The 23,635-nt window shown below is 38.6% G+C and overlaps 1 protein-coding gene across 2 annotated transcripts; it reads left to right on the plus strand.

Moving 5' to 3' along the window:
- Positions 1–3,216: 3,216 nt before the first annotated feature.
- snx4 (sorting nexin 4) lies at positions 3,217–21,735 on the plus strand. Of its 2 annotated transcripts, none has more exons than XM_057853420.1 (14): positions 3,217–5,049; positions 12,624–12,748; positions 12,827–12,968; positions 13,035–13,184; positions 13,523–13,570; positions 14,768–14,823; positions 14,916–14,988; positions 15,092–15,153; positions 16,054–16,119; positions 16,541–16,630; positions 16,715–16,814; positions 16,911–17,056; positions 17,124–17,238; positions 20,038–21,735. In XM_057853420.1, the coding sequence occupies exons 2-14, from the start codon at positions 12,624–12,626 to the stop codon at positions 20,083–20,085; spliced, it is 1,221 nt and encodes a 406-aa protein (XP_057709403.1). In that variant the 5' UTR covers positions 3,217–5,049; the 3' UTR covers positions 20,086–21,735. The 2 variants fall into 2 exon arrangements, with proteins under 2 accessions (XP_057709403.1, XP_057709402.1); XM_057853419.1 differs by lacking the exon at positions 3,217–5,049 and adding an exon at positions 9,351–9,549 and having other exon boundaries at positions 20,038–21,733.
- Positions 21,736–23,635: the final 1,900 nt, after the last annotated feature.

Raw genomic sequence — 23,635 nt, forward strand, 5'->3', positions numbered from 1 at the left:
ATAAGCATCCAATTCAAGCACCACTTGGAATTACAGCACAACAGGTAACACGACAGCCAGGACTTTTTGATACTGCTCGTGCTCAATCCTCGGTTCAAGCTCAGTTGTTGTTGAAGGTTTTAAAAGCTTAGGTTTAAAGAAATTCTAAATTTCCATCTTGCCTCCTCAGCTGTAGTTTTGGCTAAGCAATGCAAACGGCTGTCTCTAAGGTGCTATAGTCACATGATCTGTTCGAAAAATAATTTGGACCCATTATGAAATACTTTGAAGGATTCTTGTTCATTTCATTCATTTTTGTTGTTTGTTTTATTGCTCTAAAACTTTTATAGACAACATTTTACTGGCCATATTCAATGGTCTTTATTTTAAAGGGGAAGTTCAGAATTTTTTACATTAGGATTAATCTTTGAGTTAGCCGGGGTTTAATTAGTCGTTGGAGTTGATTTGAACAAATTCTGTGCAGTTTGCCAGTTATTTGTTAGTTTCAGGACTCCGGAGATGCTAAGCTAGCGCGAGTCAATGGTGGTTGAAATCAACTCCAACTAATTAAACCCCAGCTAACTCGAATATTAAGCCTTATGTGAAAAATTGTCAAATTCGCCACATGTAGCACGTTTCGCCGACGGAGGACATTTTGGCAGAATGCCGGAACATATTTCCTCCACACCTTTCTCACCTTTTTAACCCCTGACCCATTTTCATGCCTGATTATGATCGTATATTGATCAGCCATAATTACTTTTCAGATGACTCGACTAATCAGCTTGTGTTACTGTTATATTACTCTGGGGTTAATATTTTAGCTGTAAAAATAAATCAGAAACAAAAACTGCCCTCAAAAATGGAGTTATGAATACAATGTAGCTATGTAACTGCATTGCTCTCAATTTTGCTTTGGTAGGTGTCAAAAATAAATACCCTGTCAAAGAACAAATCACTATTTAAATTTTCAACTCAATTCTTAAAAAAAAAAAAAAAAAAAAAAAAAACATACCAATACCATTTTAATACTACAGTACATTAAAAAAATTGAAACAAAATTAAATGATAGTTGTCCAATAATGTGGCATCCTAACCTCATTCTGCTATGAATTGAAATGAGCTTTTGACTAGTAGATGTCCAATCTGTTTGATCTGAGATGGTTAGCAGCGAATGAACGAATGTTATGATGCCGTCAATGGCAGCCAATGACAAGGAAAATGCCGAAATGTCCACCGTTGATATCAAGAGTAGTGGAAAGTGACATTTACATCCTTGACAACAATTTTCTGATGACCCGTGGTTAATTCAAAAGCAAATAACTGAATATTGCTACCTTTTCAATCAAATATTGTACCTGGATGCAACATCTAGTATCAATACTTTCGATTCTTTTGACAACACAACTAGTTAACATGGACATTTGACGTCTATACCCGTCAATAGTATTGAATGACACCACAACATATTTGCTCAGGATAATCTCACAAACATCTAAAATAATTAACATTTGTTTCAGGGTTTATGTTTATATACTGATGTTAAAATTCAGTTTTGTTTTGTTTTGTTTTTTTGTTTCATAAGCATGCCAGCAGTTCGGAATGAAGCGTAAAAGCGTATTTTAGTTACCGGTACTTGGTTTCATTTATGGTCAGGCAGAGTAGGAGACGCATTTAGGCCGCGGCAGGAAGAAGGTAATTTGTTGTTTTTGGAGGATGACACAATGGGAGCAACACACACAAACATTCCCAAAGGACATTTAAGCTGCCTCCCAAAGAATTTTGGTCATTCCGCTAAAATGAGACAACATCAGCGGCTTAAAAAGAACTCAAGTAGAAGAACGGATGCTACAGAGCTTTCCATTTTCCGGTGCGCTTTGTTGACTTAACTGTAGCCAGCTTACGGAGACACGCTCTGTTGCTTTTTATAGCTGACGTCTTTACGTGCGGCAATGAAAGTACAGTATAATAAGTACTGTGCTGCATTCCAACTTTTCGCAATTATATCTCAGGCAGTGTGGCTAGCCGTCACGACTTTTCTACGACTTCTTGTCCTTTCCTCAAAGACTGGTGAGCAAAAGTGGGACGATTCATTAGACTTTGTTCCTAATGAGTAGTGAGGATGTCTTTGAATACTCACTGATTTATTCATATCTTGATTTCATTACATAGATAACCAATATGCGTGAATGACCAAGGTTAGACTGAGACCTTGAAAGTCTCTATTACTTCCCTCGATTGAATCATGTCATGTTACAGGTGAATCTGAACTCCTTCACTGCCATTGACTGTAGAGGCAATCATTCACTGCTAGCTTCTCCAAAATGGATTGGACCTCTACCGCCGTCAATGGCGACCAATGCATTAATAGCTTTTGTGGACTCTCCAATAACAAATTCAAATTGGCTAGGGTGACCGATAGATTTCAGGATTGTATTGACAGGTCAGTTCGGCCAGCCACTGCGCAACGCCTACAAGCAGGGGGCACACCCCACAATCCGCTTCAGTTATTCGCAGCCGGTCGCAGCAACACATGCAGCGATTCAACGCCAGGATAAAAGTACGAAAGCTGCATCGCATACAAATAGGAAGGATTCTCTCGGGAGTGATTTGTTTGAGGATTTAAGGCAGGGGTGGGCAAACCGGTCCTCCAGGGCCGCAGTGGGTCCTGGTCTTTGTTCCAACTAATTCAGCACAGACAGTTTAACCAATGAGGTTTCAGTGGAAACAAGAAGCACCTGACTGCAATCAACTGATTGCACTTGTAAGAAACCAGATTGGTGAAAGGCTGTCCTCATGATGGGTATGAACAAAAACCCGCACCCACTGCGGCCCTTTGTGGAATAGTTTGGCCACCCCTGATTTAAGGTAATCATTATATTTTTCATACCATGCATGCATTTTGAAACGTGAAAATAAATCAATGGGAGAAATTAGCCGCTACGGCATTGGCATCATAGTTCGCAATATTTACGTAATATAAATGCTAACTGCCCGGTTCTAACCCTTTTAACAAAGAATCTAGACGGTTTTACGTCCATATCTATAAAGAATTCAGAGATTTAAGCATTTATTCACAAAAATTTTAACGTAAAAAGCTCTTTGTTGTGATAAGGCGGTGCCACAGTGACTTAAAGACGAGCAGCACATTCGACATATTTATATAAAATAAATAATACTGCCGTTTTTTTTGGGGGGGGGGTTGCTTTTAACCAAGAATCGAGACTGTTTTACGTCCATATCGATAAAGAATTCAGGGATTTAAGCATTTATTCACAAGAATCGCAACGTAAAATGCTGTTTGTTATTAAAAGGCAGCGCCACAGTGACTTAAAGACGGCAGCACATTCAACAAATTTACTTAAAATGAATCCTAACTGCCCGTTTTTTTTGTTGTTGTTTTTAAACAAGAATCGAGACTGCTTTATGTCCATATCTATAAAGAATTGAGGGATTTACGCATTCAATCACAAGAATTTTCAACGTGAAAACCTCTTTGCCTGTGTTTCTACTTGGTCAGCTTTGACGGAGATAGGCCTTCTATTAATCAGCCCCGCGCCCCGTCAATACCATTATGAAGTCTATGAGTGACCATATTTTGATTTCCAAAAAGAGGACACTCGGGCCAGCCTGGAGATACTTAAATTTTACTCAAAGTTCACGCAAAGATGCCTTATTACTTAAATACTATATTTAAAGTGTGCTTCTTCCATCTGGATAGGAAAATTTAGTTTTATTTTTGCATTCAAAAACATTTTTTTTTTATTGAGCAACTTTTTTGATTGAATAATAAACACACAAATCTACTTCCATTTAAACATAGTCAGCATCGTTCTCATTAAGTCATCATTACACAGAAGTTGTTCAAACTGTAATAGTTAAATATTTAATTAATATAATGCAGACCCATGGAAGTGTAGTCCTGTACACATACAGTAGGCTATGTGCCAACTAAACATTTTTATAAATTACTATCAATTGTCGTTGACAAATTGTTATTCCCACTTAATTATTATTGTCATTCAATGTTCTAGATTGGACACAAACAATAACTGAAATAAACTAACAAACAATTCAACCAGCATATTTCCAAATGCCGAAGTTCAAAACTCCATTTCCCATAATGCCTAGTGCTTAGCTCACTGACAGCTACCCTATTAGCCAGCACCAGTAGCCGAGGCAAAAATTAGACATTGCTATCAAAGTTTACAATCATCCTCAGCACAACGATGCGACACCAAACGAGATTTTACAGATCACACCAGTCATATGGTCACCCAAGTTTTAAACTTTGTTTCTTGCTAACATCCAAAGCGCTTCTCTAAGTTGAGATGAATCGCCTCAATATACTTCTTTGACACCAATTACTGTACTTCTTATATTATTTTAACAGGGATTGTACATTGTCAATAGAATTCTGGGGAAGCTAGGTAATGACAAGATTTAATAAATAAATGCTCTCCTACACCGCTGTTCACCTCTTGTTGCCATTTTAAGAAAGCAAGTCTGTGAACAAGGTGTGTGCGGTGCGTTCAGGTGCTTAATCTCCTCTAATGAGACCGGCCAGAGGACAGAAAGGCTGCAACTGAGTGTCTCGGTGGGCTTCATTAAAGACAAGAACCAGTCTTTGGCTTCATTTGCACAGCGTGTTGTTATACATCAAGAGTTCCGGCATGTTAATGAGAAAATAAATCACGTCATAGTGACTGTTGTCTTAAAAATTGTCCTTGTTTTCGAGGCAGGAGTGACTTTCAAGGAGCGCAGGGAACGCTAAATGGGAAAAACCAAATTCTGTTTGAAGGCGTCCCACCGGGCCTTCACGGCGCAGGTGTGTGAATTAAAAAGACGCAGACTTGTCGTTTCCGACTCTGGGTTCCCCCAGCGTCCCATCTGTGCATCTGCGACGCAGCACGCTGCGCCTCTTCCAGCTGGGATCCTCCACATTGTTTTCCGTCAAAATGACAAGGCAACTGCGACTTGAGTCACGACTGCACTGGTTGACATTCGAAGGAGGAAGAAGAAGGCCTTTTTGAGAATACAGAGGTCACCAACATTTGTGAAAATGAGGAGGTACTACTTCGATTTTGATAAATTTTAAGGGACGCACACTTAGGATCTGAATGACATGTTAAAAAAAAAAACTAAAATTGTGTTAATTGAAATGTATTGGACATATATGGCCCTTAGGGCTGCCGCAAACAATTAGTTTGAATATTAATATCCAATTTATTTCATGATTATTATTTTCATCATATGAATATTAAGGGTGAACATAGACTTCATACTGTATTGATGGAGCGCGGGGCCGATAAATAGGGGGCCTGCATTGTTGGCATGGCCGTCAAAGCTAACGGAGTGGAATCGCGCACAAAGAGCTTTTTCCGGTGAAAATTCTTGTGAATAAATGCTTAAATCCCCGAATTCTTTATAGATGTGGATGTAAAACAGTCTCTATTCTTGGTTAAAAGCAAAAAAAAAAAAAAAAAAAAAACATGCAGCTAGCATTTATTTTAGGAAAATATGTCGAAGTACAATGCTAGTCTGTTAGTGAATGTGGAGAGCGGCCGCCTTATGTAAACAGATTGGATGTTTGTCGCCCTCAATGGCAGCCCAATGAGTTTTTTTTTCTTCAAAACTCATTAGCAGTACATCAATTTTGGAAGCCTTAATTGGTATCAGTGGCAGACAATCGGTTTTAAAAAATGAAAGCAAGAAAATTCATTTGAAAACATACTTGGAGGCTGAAAAAGGGAAGTGTGCACACTCTTTAACAACAGTGGGGCAAATAAGTATTCAGTCAACCACCAATTGTGCAAGTTCTCCTACTTGAAAAGATTAGAGAGGCCTGTAATTGTCAACATGGACAAACCTCAACCATGAGAGACTGTGGGGAAAAAAAGTGAAACTCACATTTTTGATTTTTATAGAATTTATTTCCAAATTAGAGTGGAAAATAAGTATTTGGTCACCTACAAACAAACAAGATTTCTGGCTGTCAAAGAGGAGTAACTTCTTTTAACGAGGTCTAACGAGGCTCCACTCGTTACCTGTATTAATGACACCTGTTTTAACGCATTATCGGTATAAAAGACACCTGTCCACACTCCAAACTCCACTATGGCCAAGACTAAAGAACTGTCGAAGGAAACCAGAGACAAAATTGTAGACCTGCACCAGCCTGGGAAGACTGAATCTGCAATAGGTAAAATGCTTGGTGTAAAGAAATCAACTGTGGGAGCAATTATTAGAAAATGGAAGACATACAAGACCACTGATAATCCCCCTCGATCTGGGGCTCCATGCAAGATCTCACCCCGTGGCGTCAAAATGATAACAAGAACGGTGAGCAAAAATCCCAGAACCACACGGGGGGACCTAGTGAATGACCTACAGAGAGCTGGGACCACAGTAACAAAGGCTACTATCAGTAACACAATGTGCCGCCCCGAACTCAAATCCTGTACTGCCAGACGTGTCCCACTGCTGAAGCCAGTACAGGTCCAGGCCTGTCTGCGGTTCGCTAGAGAGCATTTGGATGATCCAGAAGAGGACTGGGAGAATGTGTTATGGTCTGATGAAACCAAAATAGAACTTTTTGGTAGAAACACAGGTTCTTGTGTTTGGAGGAGAAAGTATACTGAATTGCATCCGAAGAACACCAATACCCACTGTGAAGCATGGGGGTGGAAACATCATGCATTGGGGCGTTTTTTTCTGCAAAAGGACCAGGACAACTGATCTGTGTAAACGAAAGAATGGATGGGGCCGTGTATCGAGAGGCATTGAGTTAAAATCTCCTTCCATCAGCAAGGGCATTGAAGGTGAGACGTGGATGGGTCTTTCAGCATGACAATGATCCCAAACACACTGCCAGGGCAACAATGGAGTGGCTTCGTAAGAAGCATTTCAAGGTCCTGGGGTGGCCTAGCCATTCTCCAGATCTCAACCCCACAGAAAATCTGTGGAGGGAGTTGAAAGTCTGTGTTGCCCAACAACAGTCCCAAAACATCACTGCTCTAGAGGAGATCTGCTTAGAGGAATGGGCCAAAATACCAGCAACAGTGTGTGAAAAGCTTGTGAAGAGTTACAGAAAATGTTTGGCCTCGATTATTGCCAACAAAGGGTAAATAACAAAGTATTGAGCTGAACTTTTGGTATTGACCAAATACTTATTTTCCACGATGATCTGCAAATAAATTCTTTAAAAATCAAACAATGTGATTTTCTGGTTCTTTTTCCATATTCTGTCTCTCATGGTTGAGGTTTACCCATGTTGACAATTACAGGCCTCTCTAATATTTTCAAGTGGGAGAACTTGCACAATTAGTGGTTGACTAAATGCTTATTTGCACCACTGAATGTATGCAGAATGGTAAATTCTCAACATTACCATTTAACAATTTTATTTGTGAGTCATAACATGCATTTCCTTTCAGTAAAGCTTGTTTTAATTCAAATGCTCAATGACCCCTCGTTTTTAGATTTTTTTTTCTTTTCAATGTGTTTATTCAGATTTAACAGCATTGGAAAGAGATACATATAAGACATGTTTTTCCTGAATCATAACATTTTTTTTGAAGGGATACACAGATAGAAAGACTCGTAGTTCTTAGAAGATGAACGTTATAATGAGTTAAAATAATTTGATATGGAAACCCCTCTTGATGTTTTTGATTTTATACAATTTGTTAAAATTAGTTTAACTAGGAGGTCGCCATTGTTATTGACGTCGCAGGGTGGTGACGTCACATGGTTACGCTGCCGGGCTTCCAGAGTATGACTCTAGTGACATAAACATGTCATCTGTTCAACCCTTTCAATTTGAACCCGAGAGGAACATTAATGAGCACGACAGCACTGTCGATGTATTGCAAAACGAGCAACAAAAGCAAATTGAACAGGAAAGACTGGATGACACAAGAAGAGAAAAGGGAAAAAAACGGTGCTCTGCCAAAATGTGCAACAATGAGCTCCTTCTTGGACTGATGATGATGAATAAACACCTGTGCACTTCGATGAGGATGACACAATGCACAGGTGTCAAGGGAGCCTTACAGAGTACCTCAAAAATCCGAGAATAACAAACCGCAAATTTCAAAGCGCAAAATGGCACGGGATCTCTATCACAAAAAGATGCCAATTCATAACAGGGTGTGTAGAATTTTTTTCTAATGCAGTTTTCTTTTCTTTCAAATAATGCAATAAAAACAAAGTGTAAGAGTAATCAAGAAGTGATCATGTACAGAATTTTACAATACAGTACACATTTCTGTACTATATGCATCCACTAGTCGCTATATTAGGTACACCTGCATTACCGTACGCGATGAGCCGTTACATTCAGTTGTCTGTCTTCAGGTTAAAAGTTCCTCTTGGTTCATCTACAAACTTTTCCTAAGTCTTTGTATTCTATGTGTCTTCAGCAGTTAGTGAGGTGGGAAATTAGGTCATTTACCTCAGGAGCATTTTTTGCAAGCTTGGTACATGTCTACTGCAAGCTAATGAGAAGGGTGAGATGTATTGTCTTCCCTTTATGTTTTGGAATATATCATGGCTAGCAGAGGGCAGCATAGTGTTTAGTGGTTAACATCTGCATCACAATTCCAGGTTTCTGGGTCCGAATCTTGGCTCTTGCCTACCTCATAACTTTCTTATGATTGTGCTGTTTCAGAATGCAGTTTAAATGGAATACAATTGAATTTTACAATTGAAAGTGTTTTGCATAGTCATTTATGTTTTCTTTGAAATATGTTACATGTGGACACCTGAGGTTTATAGTCGAGGGAAATTTATAGATTAACAGATTCACTTGTCTTGACAAATTTTGTTGGTGTGGTTTATTGTCAGGTGTGTCTTATAGTCCGGAAATTCTGGCATATTCATGTCAGTTGACAAATTAAACACATTCGCTGCCAGCCCAGATATAGTATTCAGAGTTTGGTATTTGTTATGGTAGTTAGTAAAAGGAGAAGCAAATATGTTTAATAAAAAAATTAAGAATAAATAAAACATTAATGGCAATTGACATCTAATCCATTTCAACTGGGAGGGACTGGCAGCATTGGGGGAATTAATCACAAATATAATTCATGTAGTCATTAAATAATTATAATAAAGTTATAACGTAATCAGCTGAAGCTTCATATCGATTAATATTGATTGTACCTTTACCCAAAGGCAGAGTTCTCACATTTTGAGAGTTACGATCAGTAAGGCGATGACGAAAAAGAATTAAGAACAAAAAAAATTATTATTCAAAATCTTCTGTTGGTTTACCAGAGGAAGGTGCTTTGCCATTGCTGACTCGTAAATATTATACATTACCTACAAATTAGTGTTACGTCGTAAATCGAGGGTCTGCAGGGTTTTGCCCACTCTGCGCATGCGCAACGGAGTCGCCACTTCCTTGCCGAGCCAGCTCAGCTGACACTAAGCAAAACGTAGCGGCGAATCAGCAACATCTCTGGTCGGATGGTGATGGCAGACTCCGTGAGTCGCGAAGAACAAGTGGCGGTGATCGGCAACACCGACATCACGCCCACGGAGTCGGAGAACAACATCATCAACACGGTAGTGTAATTTGTCGACGTTTCTCTGACATACACGTTGATTGAGAGAAGTCGTTAGCCTAATGAGCTAGCAGGGAAGTGTGCTGTTCATTCGAATTCTATTCTATTGGGTGACATTTATGAGTGGCGAAAAAGCTGTGGGAATTTTACGAAAACTGTTTAGGCTTAGCGTTTATACGTGCTGAGTTAGAGCTCGAATGAAAGCGTTACTTTCTCTAAGTTCGCCTGGTCTAAACTTCACTTCTGATGCTAACTCGCTAACTACCGCATACGCTCACAGTTGTTGGCTTTAAAATGAGTTTTTCCTCATAGCGTCACTGTAAAATCAATTTCGAGTCCAACAGTTTTCCTGCTCTCGCTTGTATGTTTGTTTTTTTCCCATTAAATGTATGTGAATTGTGAGACTTGATAGGCAAAGGAGAAAATTGTTGGGTCACGTGACTTTGTCTGTGGTCCTGGGTTCGAATATCTTTCGGTGTTTGTGGAATTTGCTTGTACGGCTCTCCTGCTTCCTTCTAGATTCGCTGCTATTGTAGGGGCTCGACATCTAAACCATTTAGATCAGGGGTCGGGAACCTATGGCTCGCGAGTCGGATCTGGTTCTTTTGATGGCTGCATCTGGCTCGCAGATAAATCAATTATTATTAGAACAAACAAACAAAAAAGTTTCGTTATGCTCCGTTGCGCATTGCACGAAACTGCATCGGTCACCGGTCATACGCTGGTGTTGTGCAGTATTGAGCAGACGTAACTTTTGCAGCGTATGTTAACTTTTTTAATGCTCCGACAACCCTCCCGCACTTCACATTAGATATCATCAAATAGCAACCTGGATGCACTGTTAGATAACCCCAATTACCATGCCATTGGCTGCGTGAGCCCAAGGTGATCGTGGGACACATACCGTAGTCCATATACTACAACCGACGACTAGAAGCCGGTTCGCAGTAATTTTAGTCGGAAAGTGGCAAACATACATTTCGTTGTGTCTATCTATTTATCTATCAATCGCATAGGCAACGCAGATGAGGCAGAGACACTGTTCATGTGGGGTTGCCGTACTTTGCTGTTAAAAAAAAGCAGCTGTTGTGCGCGTGTGCGTGAGATCAGTTAGCAGTGTTGGGAGTAACGTCGTTATAAATAACGCGTTACGTAACGGCGTTATTTTTTCAGTAACGGGGTAATCTAACTAATTACTTTTTCCGCCGTTACAACGCCGTTACCGTTACTGACGGTCAAAAGCGGTGCGTTACTTACTCTGAATAAATTGAAGAAACTGCCAGCCGTGTTGAGTCAACTCTCTGCTCTGTTGATTTGTCATCCAAGACTTGGGGTGCGTTCGGGTTCGAGAATAGTGCACGTACTTCTGACTCCAAGCTGTTTGTCCCTGCTCATTCAATTAGACAATGCTTTCCAAAGTTTGGTAACGTTTCTGTGTTTGCTACACCTGATGCTAGCCTCGTTTCCATCTCCCACTGTCAGCCAGCAATAATTCTGCTTCCATCTTGAGGACGGCAGACGCTTTGAGGGCGACGTGAATTATCGGGAAACGAGCCTACCTGAATGCGGCCCCTCGAGAGATGCGATGGAAGTGATTGTGATTGGCTGAGTGTTAGAGTCATGTGTCGTGGTACGCCTATCAGAGCTGGTGATTTCACAAGCAAACCGGAACAGCGCGTGCGGCAAACACACACACACGCAAAACAGATGCACAAGGTCGGGATGGCAGAGCATTCAGAAGAAAAATTGTCGTTTAAGAGGTGGAGATATAGACACTATCTCAAGTTTGTCGACATTAAAGGAAAGAACCCGCATGTAATGTGTAATTTATGTCCCGGGGCAAAGCTTTTGTCGACATCTGTGGTAAGCAATTCAAATCTGCTGAAGCACCTAACAAGTTAACTACCTGTCTGTTCTTCTCTATTCCACTGACTCGAATACTGCTCAGAAATTTTTAAATTCTTTGACATACAACAAGTTCTTTTTAAAGTAACGGAAATAGTTACTTTCCCTGGTAACTAGTTACTTTTACTATAGAGTAATTCAGTTACTAACTCAGGTACTTTTTGGAAGAAGTAGTGAGTAATGTAACTAATTACTTTTTTTAAAGTAACGTGCCCAACACTGTCAGTAAGTAAACTTTCCTCGTTTTCAGTTTATTTTTCCGCGTTGTCATCTAATTTTAGAACCCCTTTTAAGAAGATGGCAAAAAGAAAAAAAGACGGCGTATCGTACTTTTCAGCAGGACATAAAGACATAAATGCAGCACTGTTTTTTTCTCTCTCTTTGGACGGGTCCATTTATCACTATTCATCACAGTTCAGCGTGATTGCAAGGTTTTGACTATGAAAGGGACAACAAGAGGGGAGGATTTATAGGATTTATTCAAATCCTTTACTGAGTTCGGTAAAGAAAAAAAATCTACCGATGGATAAACATGTTTCGGTGTGCACTGATAGTGCTCCGTGCATAAATTTCTCAACGCCTGCATGAAGCTTAAACCCACAAAGTATCACGTATCAACCAGACTACAAAGCCATCAGCAAAACCATGCAACACCAGAAGTCGCATTAATGGTAAGAAATACTCATCATTAATTAGCAACAGCATAACTATGTTATTAAAAAGAATTCAGAGATTTATTTACCTTAAAAGTGTTGAAATTACACAAAATGCGCACATTGCTTGTATTTTTAGTTTTAAACATATTGTATGGCTCTCAGGGAATTCCATTTAAAAATAGGTGGTGTTCATGGCTCTCTCAGCCAATAAGGTTCCCGACCCCTGATTTAGATTGAAGAGTTTATCACAGTCAGCCTCTCCCAGTCAAAATGGATTTAACGTCTATCGCCGTCAATGGCATCCAACGAATAAGAAAAAAATGTGTGTGTGTGTATATATATATATATATGTATAAATGTGTGTGTGTGTGCGTGTGTGTGTAAATAGAAGACACTGCCATTTATGCTGACTGTTTTTCATTTACGATATATTTTTCAAATGAGATTGACACTCAAATTGTATTTTACATCCACATTTACCACTCTTACAATGACTGTATCATGTGCTGTGCAGATGGTGGAAAAGGGGACAACGCTATTAAAGAAGCTGGAAATCAACGTAGCAGAGGCTGAGAAAAGAACGGGCAAAAATTCAGTCAACATGCAGGAAACCTACACCGTCTACCTCGTAGAAACACGGTAGGTGAATAACAGATTTGGGGATGTATGTGAGTATTTGATTTCAGCAATTTTATGCTGTGTTTTCGTTTTGTGCAGCGCATCAGAAACGCCCCCTAATGTCTCTCCAGCCACCACACCTGACTCTCTGTGGAGACGCTACAGTGAATTTGAGCTGCTCAGAACGTACCTATTGGTCACCTACCCTTACATCATAATCCCTCCGCTGCCAGAGAAAAGGGTTAGCCCTAAAAGAAATAATCCCGCATTTGTTCTTGTTCATTCATGTGGATCGTTCCACCTTTAGGCCGAGTTTGTGTGGCACAAACTGTCAGCAGACAACCTCGACCCTGACTTTGTGGAGCGGAGAAGAGTCGGCTTGGAAAACTTCCTCCTGCGCGTGATGTCACATCCTGTTCTTTGCAAGGACAAGATATTTTACCTTTTTCTTACAGAGGTCTGTAGTGATGTTAATGCACATGCAATTCCTGACTTTAATTTTCACATGATGTTGGTCGATCTAAAAAATGTTAAAATTAAAAAAATATATCTGTCTGCATTGTAGGAACCCTTTAATATCAAATCTTATGTTAAAATAATGCACTGTTTCCTGTATAAATTTATCACAGTACATCTAATCTTTGACATTCGTGGTACGCTTATGAGGTGACTTAGTAACACAAAAAGCCAGAGGGAAAAAAAACAACACTATTCTGTCCTTGTTAGTCAGTTCTATAGTTCTTAATTTTACTCTGATTGTGCACTGAAAGGATGTATTAATGTTTTTTTTTCCAGGAGAAGGGATGGAGGGATGCAGTTTTGGAAACGGGTTTCCAAGATAAGGTACTGTAGTGCTATTCGGCATGTGGTGCAGTTAAAAAAAAAATCATATAAATTATTAAAAAGAAAAAAGATTATGCTTCTCATGATGTAATAAACCACTTTTTTCAAAGGCCTTATTTATTTATTTATTTTTTAAAATTCTCTAATTAGATCTAATTCACTCCTCAAACATTTGAGATTAAGTACTACCAGAAAATAATGTAATTTTTAAAAAGTGAAGTCCGAAGTTTTACACACACATACAAAAAAAAATTACAATTCATGCTTTCCCCAAAAAAACTTTAGGTGGTAAAGAAGCCCACCGGCGGCCCACCATGTTTTTTGGGGAGAAGAAAAACAAAAAAATAAAAATGTAAAATTGACGGAATTATGAAATTATGACTATTATGTGTTGTTATAAGCTATTTATTAACAAAACTTAACTAGTTTTACAAAAAAGGTTAAATATAAAATGGTATAAAAATGTCTAAGCAAGCCGTTCTTAAATAGTACAGTAACCCTTCGTTAATGGGGACCGCCCCCCACTGCGAAAATCGAATGTCCGCGAAAAACAAATCAAAAAATATATAGGTATACAGATTTGTTGTTTTTCAGCACTGCAAATGTAATAATTATGATATAAATAATATATAAATGAAAACGATGATTTGTACATGTATACATGCATATAGCTTAACATTTTAAATGAAATATGTATTTATTTATTTTAATTGAAAAGAAATCATGATGGACTAAGGGTGCGAAGTTTTAAGCCGAAGTAGCGAGGGATCACTATGAATGCGAATTTTTTTTTAACCTAATCTTAAACACAACGGAACTGCACTTGACACCTACTCACTAAAGGAAACCCAAGACCACATCATTTCTCTAATCCATTCAAGAAGTGAATTTGGTGTTTTCATTCGTGTCAAATATAATTATCCATATTACAGAAATATACAGTGGGGAGAACCAGTATTTGATACACTGCCAGTGGGTTTTCCCATTGGCAGTGTATCAAATACTTGTTCTCCCCACTGTATATATATATATATATATATATATATCTTTGTTTCACACTGTGTTATGAATCCATGTGATATACAAGTTTACATTTTGAGTAACATTTATTCAATGCACCGGTTTTACTGAATTCAATCCAAGCTATTCTGGAAACATGGTTTATTAAATCGGATTCATAATGATCTTCCTCATTAGGCTGACTCCAGACTGAAATCCCTGAGTGCCATGTTCAGAGTTAAGAGCCCTGACAAGTAGGTATCATTTTCTTCAACCCTTTTCCAGAGTATTGCTGTATAAACACTAGAAATGCTGAGCTGCTTGTTATTCCACTGCATTTCCCAAGGCGCTTTACAGCACTGAAACAGTATAGCGATGAACTGAATACTGCCATCTCTCAACTTCTCAGAGTGAGAGCAGTGAGTATCCGCTCATGTACACAAAACCCAATCTGCTGTATTGTATTCATGTAACATAGAGAAATTAGACTAAATTGGCATAATATTTTTATTTTTATTGCAGAGAGTAGCAGATAGACTATATGGCGTCTACAAAGTCCATGGCAACTATGGACGAGTATTTAGGTAAGTGCTTGCATTATTAGTCAATGCCACCAGGGGGTGGTACATAGCCATGTTCTAATTAGGTTTATAGTAGTGACTGTATTCCACAAGAGTTGGCAGCCATTGACTGTCATGGGCATCCAATCCATTTGAATTTGGAGGCCTATAGGGGTGTGACAATATATCGAAATTGTGATATATCGCGATACTCTGTATCCCAAAGGGTTTTCTATATGATCTCGCTAAGAATCGATGTATTGTTTTAAAAATGTGTCACTGTTTAAAATAATGTGCAGTCAACTGCACTGAAACCAGAGCATTTACATTGTCTTCCTGTCTTTAAGGCTAGTTACAGGTGACTTGCTGTTTATTTTAAGTCACTTCCTATTTATTTGGGGACATTCCTGCTCAACAGGAAGTAACTCAGAAATGCCCCCAAAGCAACAGGAAGTGACTGAAAATTAACAGGAAATGACATGGTATACACCAAAATTAACTCATTGGCTGCCTTTGGCGGCCATAGACAACTACTCAGTTTGAAGTTTCACTGCCACCCTCCCAGGTCAAATGGATTGGACGTCTACTAGTGATAAACTCATTTCAATTCACAGCAGACGGATGAAAAGAGATTGCTGTATATATATATGGTATCCTAGATTGATTTCCTCACCCCGTGAGATAATCGTTGCCGTGAGCCTTGTGTCAGAATGGCTTTTATTGTCATTATACAAATGTACTACGAGATTGGGGGAGCTTCTCCTTTACAGTGCAAATGTAATCAAGTTAAAATAGGCGTCAAATCTTATCATAATGTCAGTTACCCAGAGGTTCCTACCCCTAGAGGTCTAGCAGCAATTATTCTATAGCAGTCAATGAGTTAATAGGAAAACATTGTGGACTGATTTGCTGTTGTCTTTCCAGTGAATGGAGCGCTATAGAGAAAGAGATGGGAGATGGGCTGCAGAGCGCTGGTCACCACATGGACACGTACGTTTTAAATCAGGGGTGACAAATTCAGTTCTCGTTTAAGTACCATGTAACTATTGGTTTAGGAAATTAATTGACAACTATTTTGATAGTTGATTAATAGTGTAGAGACATTGTTGACCGAAAAAATGTTTAAATGTTTTTTTTGAGCCTCCAAGTAGCAAATATTCAATTATATTTTTCTTTCTTCTATTTAACATTTATATTTATAATATAAGAACTGTAAATATTCTGATCTCTGTAGTCCTCGATCTTTCATTGAAGACTACAGAAATGTTATTTTGGCGAAAAACGTAAAGTCAAAGATTTATTTTCGCAGGGCCACGTAAAATGACGTAAAGTTTGACATGGGTGTTTAAAATAGTGATTCCAACATTGTTTTTATGTCTCATTTTGGGTATCCGATTTTTTGTTTGTACAGTTACGCAGCTTCCATAGATGACATTTTGGAGGAAGAAGAGCACTATGCCGACCAGTTGAAGGAATATCTCTTTTACACCGAGGCTGTGCGGTAAATTTTAATATGTTAAAATTAAGGAGGTAAGAGGTTAAAAGTTTTTTTTTTTTTTTTTTAATAATTATTGTATATGCACAGGTCGGTGTGTAGGAAACATGAACTGATCCAGTATGAATTAGAAGTAGCAGCTCAAGATCTGTCCTGTAAGAAGCAGCAGAAAGAAGAACTAGCCACTGGGGTAACACTTTGATTTATGAATGAGACAATTATGGCACAGTGAACCAATCTTTTTCTGTGCTTCTCTTACATATAATGTATGTGTTTGTATGTGCAGATGGTGCGTGTTTTCTCCCTGAAGGGAATGACCAGTAAATTGTTTGGCCAGGAGAGCCAAGAGCAAAGAGAGAGTAGGCTAGCAGCCTTGGAAGAGAGCATCAAGGAGGGCGAGCAGATGCTCAAGGAGAAGAATGCAGAGTGCCAGTGAGCTCCTCTCCTTAACCTCGCTCTCTTGGTCTTTATCTCTAATGTCATCTGTTGTTCTTTTCAGAGAGTTTGTGCAAACAGCCTGGGAGGACATCGAGCGTTTTAAGGAACAGAAGGACAGAGATTTACGGGAAGCACTTATCAGCTATGCTATCATGCAAATTAGCATGTGCAAGAAGGTACAGTACGTTCAGAAATGCAAGCTAATGCTAACCTTGGGTGGGTGAAAAAGTAGGTGTATAGAGTGATCCCTCGTTTTTCGCGGTTTATAGGGACCAGAACCGGCAGCGATAAGTGAAAAACCGTGAATTAGCGCCATTCCGCCCCAAAATAAGTTTTTCTTTTATTTGTGTGTGTGTTCACTGTATTCAGATTTAGCATTGGAAAGAGCTACATATAAGACATGTTTTTTCACTTTTTTTCCCCAACTAAAGTATAATTAAAAAAAAAAAAAACTTTCATGTGTATATTTACATAGTTTAATAAATTGTTTTTAAGCACTTCAAATGTAATAATTATAAGTTTTAAACATGTTACTGTCCCACCAAATTATTTTTGATGCTTGTCTTTATGAAACACTTCATTGAGTGAGTCCACTCAATTCCGATCATGCTGCGAACTGACAAGTTTTGGCTTCCAAGCTTCTCTGGCAAGATCAAACGTTAACGTCTGTCAAACATTGTTAACTTTAACAAGCAACTCCAGTGCACTGCCTGACCAAGAAAAGCAGCAGAAGGGAGAGTGAGGGGCAGTTTACATGGTGACGCTCCGAGCATACGACAAATTTCAAATTTGCATTTATATGGTTCCGTCCCTATTCAAACAATCTCGCAATTCCGCGTGAAAACGATGTAGTATTCATGCCAGGCCCTAGGTGGCAGTGCAGATTTACAAGGCGACAGCCAATGATGCACTTTGACACCAGCAACCTCCTCAGCCCGGAAGACAACATACCCGCCCACTCCAAGCAATGGCATTTTTCTTTTGCTCCAAAAGGCACAAAAATGGAAATATTCAACATATTTAAATAATATTAAAACTAACTAACTAAAATAATATTAAAACAGTAAATTAGTCGACATTCCGCCATATTTGTTGTTTTTAATGTTTAGTAGCACCGCTCAATGTGACATGTGCGAGTGCTGACGTTACTGGCGCAGGAGGTTTCTATTGATATGGATGCGGAGCAAGCCCCCGCCATCGAATCCTTCCACTTTGGAGCCCGGATTTAAAGGTTTGCGTTTTTGCCTTCCGTTTTCGCTGACATCATATAAAGGCGAGTCCATTCCGCAACACAGTCATTGCGTCTTGGTGTAACAGAGTTGCCATGTAAACTGCCCCTGAGACTACAGGGCGACAGCCAGTTATGCACTTCCATGACATCATCAACCTCCTCAGCCCGGAAGACAACATACCCGCCCACTCCGAACAACAGCCTTTTTCTTTTGCTCCAAAAGGCACAAAAATGCAACATTAAACATATTTAAATTAGAGCTGTCCCGACTAGTCGACATAGTCGACGTCATCGATGACGTAAATCCGTTGACGAGCACAACATCCCGTCGACGGTTAATGAAGGGTTAAAAAAATATATGCGTGGAAAGTTCAGAATGTCGGATGCTCTGTATGCAAGCAGGGAAAGCGACACAAAGCAAAAAAAAAAGCGCACCAGAGTGTCCAAATTGACATTGACTTATTTCAAAGGAGGGTACACTCTTCTGTCCTGTTTCTTCAATGCCAAGCACGTCGGCCGTGAATAAACACCTCAAACGCCGTCACCCAGTTGGTAAAAAAAAATTTTTTTCATTTTTTGTACACCAGAGGGTGCTGACGCCTTACTAAATAATAATGTTTCATTGACAATGGGCCTATAAGTGCTATTAGTATTGTTCTTAATGCTAACTGAAAGGTTTATTTCATGTTATGGTTTATTTTATGGTATAGAAAATTATATAAGTTTAAAAGGTCATAAATATATACAGTATATACAGTGATTGCACTCAAGGGAGAGATTGTCAATGATAAGGTAATAAATTAAGGTAAAGGCAATTCATATAGGCAATTCATTGATATATAAATAAGGTTTAAAAGGAAAAAGGTGAAAAGTTTTTGTTAATTTCTAATTGTGTTGTTTTATTTGTGTGCACCGCAGCTCTTACGGTGTGATTACATCAAGGATGGAATAAAAGTTGTAAACCATCAGTTTAAGAGACCATCTTTTCAATCGGGACGCTACACTAGTTAATTCTATCAGCATTTGAACTCATTGTTTATTTGTGATTTATTATTGTTATTTACGTGTTTGTTAATAATGTACTTTTGTACTTTAAAATTAATTTAAGTGTTCCAATATGTTTTTTGTGAATTGATAAGCGTCAACAAAAATTTCGTTGCTAAAATAGTTAAAAAAATATATATATATTAATTATTAGATTAGTCGACTAATCGTAAAAATAGTCGGCTGACTAATCGGGAGAAAATTAGTCGTTTTGGACAGCCCTAATTTAAATTAAAAATACTATAAAAACGGTAAATTAAAACCGAAATTCTGCCATGTTTGCTGTTTTTAATGGTCAGTAGCAGCACTGCGCACGCCAAAGTAACTTGTGCGAGTGCTGACAGCATCGGCACGAGAGCTTTCCATTTATATGGTTGCGGAGCAAGCCCCGCAATGGAATCCTTCCATTTTTGGGCCCGGAATCAAAGGTTCGCGTCTTCACCTTCCATTTTCGCGGTCACCATATAAAGGCGAGGCCATTCCGCAACGCAATTATTGCGTCTTGGTGCCGCAGCGTCACCATGTAAACTGCCCTTATGTGATCGGATTGGTACAGCTCATCTGTAATTTTTAATTGAAAAAAAAAAAATCCGCGATGGACTGAGGGTGTGAAGTTTAAAGCACGAAGTAGCGAGGGATCACTGTATTTCATAAACATAAAAATGTGTCTAAATTTTATTTTTGATGCATTCTGTCGCAGGGAATTCAGGTGTGGTCCAATGCCAAGGAATGTTTCAACAAAATGTGAGCCACATTCCGACAGTCACCAACCCAGCCGAAAACTACAACTTAAATATTCAGCCTGGTACTATGCTGGTCATTTGATACCTGACTAGTCTTTTTGAGATGGACTACTTGGACTTTGGAAGCTAGTAATGCACATTGTCAGCTTTCGAATCAGATTCTTGAAATTCCAGTCCTAAATTTTCCAAAGCTTCTTTCTCAGTATGGCACAGAATCATTTCATCCAGAGAGCAGGTACTACTAGTTCCATACAAGAGATGTTTGTTCTGGATAACGACGTGTTGTGTCATGAGTTATACCTCAGATGTTCCTTTGGGGATTTTCCATGCCAAATCTAGGATTACCAACGGGTCATGGACTATTTGCATTCTACAAGGCAACTATAAACCTAAATCAAATAAAAACTGAGAAAGTCATCTCACCCCTAATCTAAATAAATGCAATTTATCTTGTCAAATACGAAATCTTGATAAGAAACGCCTTTCACTTTTTGACATTCTCTGATAAGGAGTAAACCTTGGTCATTTATGATGACTTCTTCTCATGTGCAAATAAATTGCAGTGGGCTAGAGCCAATCAAGGTCACCATTTTGGTGTGAAATGTTTTTTTTTCTTTTGAATGACTGAAATGTGCCACTTTCACTAACTGTGTCATCTAACAAGTTACCAAAGCATGTATGTTTGGTTCATGTTGGACTTTTTAACTCATTGGTTGCTGTTGGCGCCGATAGATGTCCAATCCATTTTGCCTGAAAGGGTTGGCAGCGATGATTTGCTTTAGTCATTGAAAAAAATATGGAAGTCGCTGCCATTTATGTCTACTGTTTCTTTTCGTATACAATTTTGGCAACATATAGATCAGTGGTTTTTAACCTGGGTTCGATTGAACCCCAGGGGTCGATTAAGTCTAATGGGTTCAGTGACGGTTAAGACACACGGGGCCCGATTTTCGTACACTGACTAAAGGCAAAGTGTCGTTTTAGACAAAGTTTTGGACTGGTTTGCCCCTAATTCACAGGCTACATTCCATTCCATTCAACTGCCAGCCCTCTATCTAATGGGAGGAGAACCTGGTTAGCTCAGTGGAAGGTTGACCTGCACTTGGCACGAGGACGCATAACAAACATTTGTGTCATATTTTACACTATGAAAATAGTATGTGACGAAAGGATACAACACTAAAATGAGAATGTAGACATGAAGACAATAAAATCCCGTAAAAATCAGCAAAAGGCACAATTATTTGTAGTATATTTGAAATTTGAAGTAATTTGGGAATTCACTCAGAAATTAGCTTGCTATAGCATAGCTATATCATTTTGAATTTGAAAACAATTGCTTTAGCATTCACTGAAACCTTCAGAATTAAATAATAATGTGCAACTTGTGGGGTTCAGTACCCTTAGTAAGGTTTAAGAACCACTGATCTAGATAAAATTGGATGTCCATCATCATCCATGGCAGCCATTGAGTTAATAATTACAATACTGTATATAAATCACAAAAATGGTCAATCGAATTCTGCCAAATCAATTCTGATCAATTGTGGATCTGAAATAGAAATGTAAAAGCTTTATGTTGTTGTTCCAAATGGATTTGATGGGATATCATTTTTGTATGTTGTTGTAATTGTGGTAAAACACTAATAATAAATATTTCTTTAAGAAAAAAAAAAAAGTTCTACGTGTCTCATTGAGAAAATACACTCCAGTAAATTGGTGTTCTGGCAAATGCCTACATCAGTGGTTTTTATCCTACTGAACCCCCCCCCCCCCACGAGTTTCACGCATGCATTAACCGAAGCCTTAGGAATTAGAGAAAATCTTTTTTATGTTTTTCAAATTCAAAATCGATATACTGTATCTAAGCTAGCAAGGTAAAACGCTAGTGAATTTCCAAATTTCTTCTCATTGAGACGGGCTTTTTTTTAAACAGGCCAAAATGTTTGTTTTTATCATTATGCCTGCAGCATCATTAGACCACTAAACCAAGACCAGCCCAATGCGCATACTTTAGAATTTTTCATTCAAATGGCGGAATATATCTTATATTGTTCAACATTAAACCTGCTTGGTTGCATTAACCTTGACTGTGCAGTTTGTCATGTTTGCATCTCAAATGATATCAAATTTAATAGAAACCCTGCACAAAATGATCGCCAAATTTGAACACAAAGTCATTATGTTAAAAAAAAAAATTATAAACATGAATCTTCCCACAAATCCAATAAACATTGTGAATTTACAACAAATAATTTAGCCTTGATTTGCTTTTCGTATTGGAAAATGAAATTAAACTAGATTAATTTCACACTGTTTCTATTTTGTTTTCATGTCGACATTCTCATTCTATCACATCCTTGCCTCTCATACTATTTTCATGGTGTAAAATGTGAAGCAAATTTTTTTATTTTATTTTTTTATGGTAACGCAGGGCACACTACCTGTAGGTCTGTTGTACTTCATCATACCAAGTGGGAGTCAACCTTCCACTGAGCAAACCAGTTTATTCTCCCATCAGATAAAGGAGTAGCAGTTGAAAGAATTGGAATAAAGCCTGTAAATTGGGATATAACCAGTCTAAAACCTGGTCTAAAACGCCACTTTGCCTAGATTACAGCGTCCAAAAATAGGGCGCTGCATGGCTTAACCTTCACTGAACCCTTCAAAATTAGAAAATAAAGCTTTTTTTTTTTTTTTAAATTCAAAACCAATATGTCTAAGCAAGCAAGCTAATAATTTAGCCAATTCCTGTTTAAAAATCTTCATATTTTGAGAGTATATTTTATAAACAGGTCAAAATTTGAGACCATACTGCCCATTCGTCTATTGTATTCCCTGTTACCAATACGAGTCAACCTTCCACTGAGCAAACCAGTTCCTCCTCCCATCAGATCGAGGACTAGCAGTTAAAAGAAATGGATTGAGCTTGAAAATTGGGAGCAAACCAGTCCAAAACCTGGTCTAAAAAGCCCCTTTGCCTAGATTTAATCAGCGTACGAAAATAGGGCTCTGCATTTCTGTACCTTCGCCGAACCTCTTAGACTTACTCATGGAACCCCTGGGGGTTCACTCGAACCAAGGTTAAGAACCACTGGTCTAGATGGTTAAAATGGGTTCCCATCATGCAGCTGCAAGAGTGAATTTTGTTTTTGTTTATCAAATATTTGAACACATAAAATTTATATGTAGCTTTATGCCTAGGGAACTACACGCAGTTCACCTTATGATTTTAACATTTTTACATTCAAGGTATGAAGAAGTTACTGTATGTGCACAACACGGTGAAATGACGGGGGGAAAACACTAAATGCTCCATCTTTTCGTGCACACATAAATGTGACACACACTTGATTTCATACAGCGTAATAAGGTCATCTGCTGTATCGTAGTTCTGTACTGTAATGTATGTAAACTAATGTGGTGTTTCTCAGGGGTGAAAGTGGGCCAGAACGGTCAGGAAAGCAGTTCCGGTATAAGACTCAGGGCCAGAATGCAGTTCCGGTGTAAGATTCAGGGTCGGACTGCTGTTCCGGTACACGGTGCTTTGATTCC

Source organism: Corythoichthys intestinalis, chromosome 12, assembly GCF_030265065.1.
Source record: "Corythoichthys intestinalis isolate RoL2023-P3 chromosome 12, ASM3026506v1, whole genome shotgun sequence".
NCBI classification, from domain to species: Eukaryota; Metazoa; Chordata; class Actinopteri; order Syngnathiformes; family Syngnathidae; genus Corythoichthys; species Corythoichthys intestinalis.

What these genes read in the sequence shown, in the direction of transcription:
- snx4 (XM_057853419.1), top strand. Translation starts at nt 9,451, where the DNA reads ATGGTGATGGCAGACTCCGTGAGTCGCGAAGAACAAGTGGCGGTGATC. An exon ending in TTTACCTTTTTCTTACAGAG is followed by an intron (nt 13,185 to 13,522) that starts GTCTGTAGTGAT and finishes TTTTTTTTCCAG; the next exon opens with GAGAAGGGATGGAGGGATGC. An exon ending in GCTGGTCACCACATGGACAC is followed by an intron (nt 16,120 to 16,540) that starts GTACGTTTTAAA and finishes TTGTTTGTACAG; the next exon opens with TTACGCAGCTTCCATAGATG.